We start from the raw sequence: 2,975 nt of genomic DNA, 5'->3' as shown, positions 1-2,975 counted from the left end.
CCAACTGGATGGCTGCCGTCAACCCACCCCGGTGAGGGCGCTCGCCTCTACGAGGCCGTCCACGCTATTGGCAAGGAGCTCTGCCCCGAGCTGAAGATCTCGATTCCCGTCGGAAAGGACTCGACCTCGATGAAGGCGTCGTGGAAGGACCGCGAGTCTGGCAAGGCACAGAGCGTGACCGCGCCCGTCTCCGCCATCATCACCGCTGTCTCTGTCGTCGAGGACGTCAGGCGGACGTGGACGCCCCAGCTCCGCCGCGTCGAGGACGTTGGCGAGACCATCCTGATGTACGTTGACCTTGCCGAGGGCAAGCAGGCCATGGGCGGCTCAGCGCTCGCCCAGTCCTTCGGCCAGCTCGGTAACGAGGCCCCCGATGTCCGCAACGTCGGTCTCATCACGGACTACTTCGACGCTCTCAAGCAACTCCACGAGAGCGGCGTTGTGCTCGCCTACCACGACCGCTCCGACGGTGGTCTCATCACGACCATCGCCGAGATGATGTTTGCCGGTCGCTGCGGTGTTGAACTTCTCCTGGATGGTGTCGCCAAGTCCGGCTCAGCGGCCGACGTCCTCGAGGCCCTCTTCAACGAGGAGCTCGGTGCCGTGTTCCAGGTTCGCAAGTCGGACGAGACCAACTTCAAGCGCTGCTTCGCCACCTGCGGACCTCCCAAGGGCCTCATCCGCAAGATCGGCGTTGTCAAGGCCACCTCCAAGCAAGAACTCACCATCCGGTACCAGGACCCGACGCCTATCGTCAACCTGGACCGCGTCGAGATGCAGCAGTGGTGGTCGCGCACGTCGTACGCCATGCAGAGGGAACGCGACAGCCCGGCGCACGCCGACAGCGAGTTCGCCACCATCGCCGATTCCGAGGACCCGGGCATCTCCTTCAACCTCAAGTTCCAGCCCAAGGAGGACATCAACCCCCTGACGGCGACGGTGGGCAGCTTCTTCAAGAACGCACCCAAGGTCGCCATCCTGCGCGAGGTCGGCGTCAACAGCCACGCCGAGATGGCGTTCGCCTTCAAGGCGGCTGGCTTTGACCCGATTGATGTTCACATGAGCGACATCCTCGCAGGCCGCTCGCTGCGCGAGTTTGTCGGTCTCGCCGCCGGCGGCGGCTTCTCGTACGGCGACGTCTTCGGCGCCGGCGTGGGTTGGGCGCAGTCCATCCTCGAGCACAAGCACGCACGCCAGGAGTTCGAGGCTTTCTTCAACCGCCCAGACACCTTCTCCCTAGGCGTCTGCAACGGTTGCCAGATGATTACGAGGCTCAAGGAGCTCATCCCCGGCGCCGCAGACTGGCCCACCTTCTCGCACAACGCCAGCAGGCAGTTTGAGGCCCGATTTGGCATGGTCACCATTGACGACAGCCGCGCCGCGACGCCCTCCGTCTTCCTCCACGGCATGAGCGGCTCGTCCCTCCCCATCGCCGTCTCGCACGGTGAGGGCCGCGCGACGTTCGCCTCGCCAACCCAGCTCGACACGCTCGGCGCCGAGGGTCTCGCGCCGCTACGCTACGTCGACAACCGCCGCCGCATCGCCGAGCCCGAGTGCTACCCGGCCAACCCCAACGGAAGCCCCGGCGGCGTGGCCGGTGTCCGGAGCAAGGACGGCCGGGTCCTCGCGCTCATGCCGCACCCCGAGCGCACAATCATGGCCGACGTGGCCAGCTACGTGCCGCCCAGTCAGATTGAGGAATGGGGCGAGTTTGGCCCCTGGGTCAGGATGTTCAAGAGCGCGCGCCGGTGGGTGGGCTGAGCTGAGCTGAGCAAGAGCAGCCAGCCAGTCACTCGGCGCGAGCGTGGAGCGTGGAGATGATGATGGGGGAGATCTTCTCCTTTCTCTACTTTCTCGTGTCCCCCTCTCTTGTCTTTCAACCCCTCGTTTCCCTCCTCCCCCTCCCCTTCCCCTCCCCCCGCACCATCAGCAGCAACTGCCAGATGGTCGGTCAGAAAAAGCCAGTTCCTCAATGATACGCGTATACATGTTATATGCGACGTGGAGAGGAGCTCGATAGAAAGAAAGTCATGTCCCCTTGGCCACCGCACGCGCCGTGGCACCAAGCACTCATCGATCTCGTTTGTTTTAGTGGTGGTTTATTCACACTCCCCCCACCGCGCCCGGAGTTATTGCGTCTAGCAGGGTAGTAAGTAGGTAGGATGGTTGGTTGGTCCTAGAATATCTGGAGAAATACAAAAAACTGGTTACCGTTCGTCACAGCCGTGTCTCTGCCTCGCATATCGAAACCAGAGCGCGCGCCAGTACGCGGAATGCTCACCTGCCCAGCCTGCTGACACCCCTTCGGACCCCGTCCTCCAGTGGCACAACGGTATGCAGGGGTTGAACGGAGCACCCTGGAGACCAAGCAGACCAACAGCCGGGAGGCGGATGGAGAGAGAGGATCTGCGCATCCTCTTGGGCTTCTCGAAGAGGCGTCTCACCCGTGCTGCCCTTTCCCCGCTCCGCCTCTGCCCCCCTTGGTGTGGCGGCTGCTCACCGATGTGGTGTTGCTGCCCACGGTGCCCTGGTCGATCGTAGCCGAAGGTACAGCAGTAGCAGCATCGGCATCGGCAGCATTCAGGTACATGTAAGCCTAGAAATAGACGACGCGGTATGATAAAGTGGAAGGGAAAGGCGAGGCAAGGGGGGAGGGGGTGATGATGCAGTGAGCAAGTTAGGCAATAAGGGGTCGTCTTGTCCGCTCCCCGTTGACGCTGGGCGTTCCCGAAAGTCTGGTCACTTTCTGTTGTAGGATCAATGTCCGCGTTCGCATCGGGTCATGTTGGCACTATCGTGGCGGCCGTACATGGGGGGGGGGGGGGGGCCATGTACCGAAAAAAAAAAATATTCCACCGTCTTTCTGTATGGGAGGGTGTTGGGACCCCCCCACACCCTGACATTTTTGCTCCCCCGGGGGTTTCTCCATTTTTTTTTTATATCTTTATCTTTCCCTGTCTTCTTGTTTTTTGTTG

General features: G+C 61.9%; 1 protein-coding gene across 1 annotated transcript in view; it reads left to right on the top strand.

Annotated features, from left to right (window-relative positions):
• The window catches only part of VDAG_08407 (phosphoribosylformylglycinamidine synthase), a gene marked incomplete at both ends in the record, with an annotated part of 4,282 nt that extends 2,521 nt beyond the window's left edge, over positions 1–1,761 (top strand). The window contains one exon of the mRNA XM_009660132.1: positions 37–1,761. Within this exon, the coding sequence (XP_009658427.1) occupies positions 37–1,761 (1,725 nt within the window). The remainder of the gene's footprint in view (positions 1–36) is intronic.
• Positions 1,762–2,975: the final 1,214 nt, after the last annotated feature.

The sequence above is a fragment of the Verticillium dahliae genome, genomic scaffold (assembly GCF_000150675.1).
Source record: "Verticillium dahliae VdLs.17 supercont1.20 genomic scaffold, whole genome shotgun sequence".
Taxonomy (NCBI): domain Eukaryota; kingdom Fungi; phylum Ascomycota; class Sordariomycetes; order Glomerellales; family Plectosphaerellaceae; genus Verticillium; species Verticillium dahliae.
This window is presented reverse-complemented; position numbering and strand designations above follow the sequence as displayed.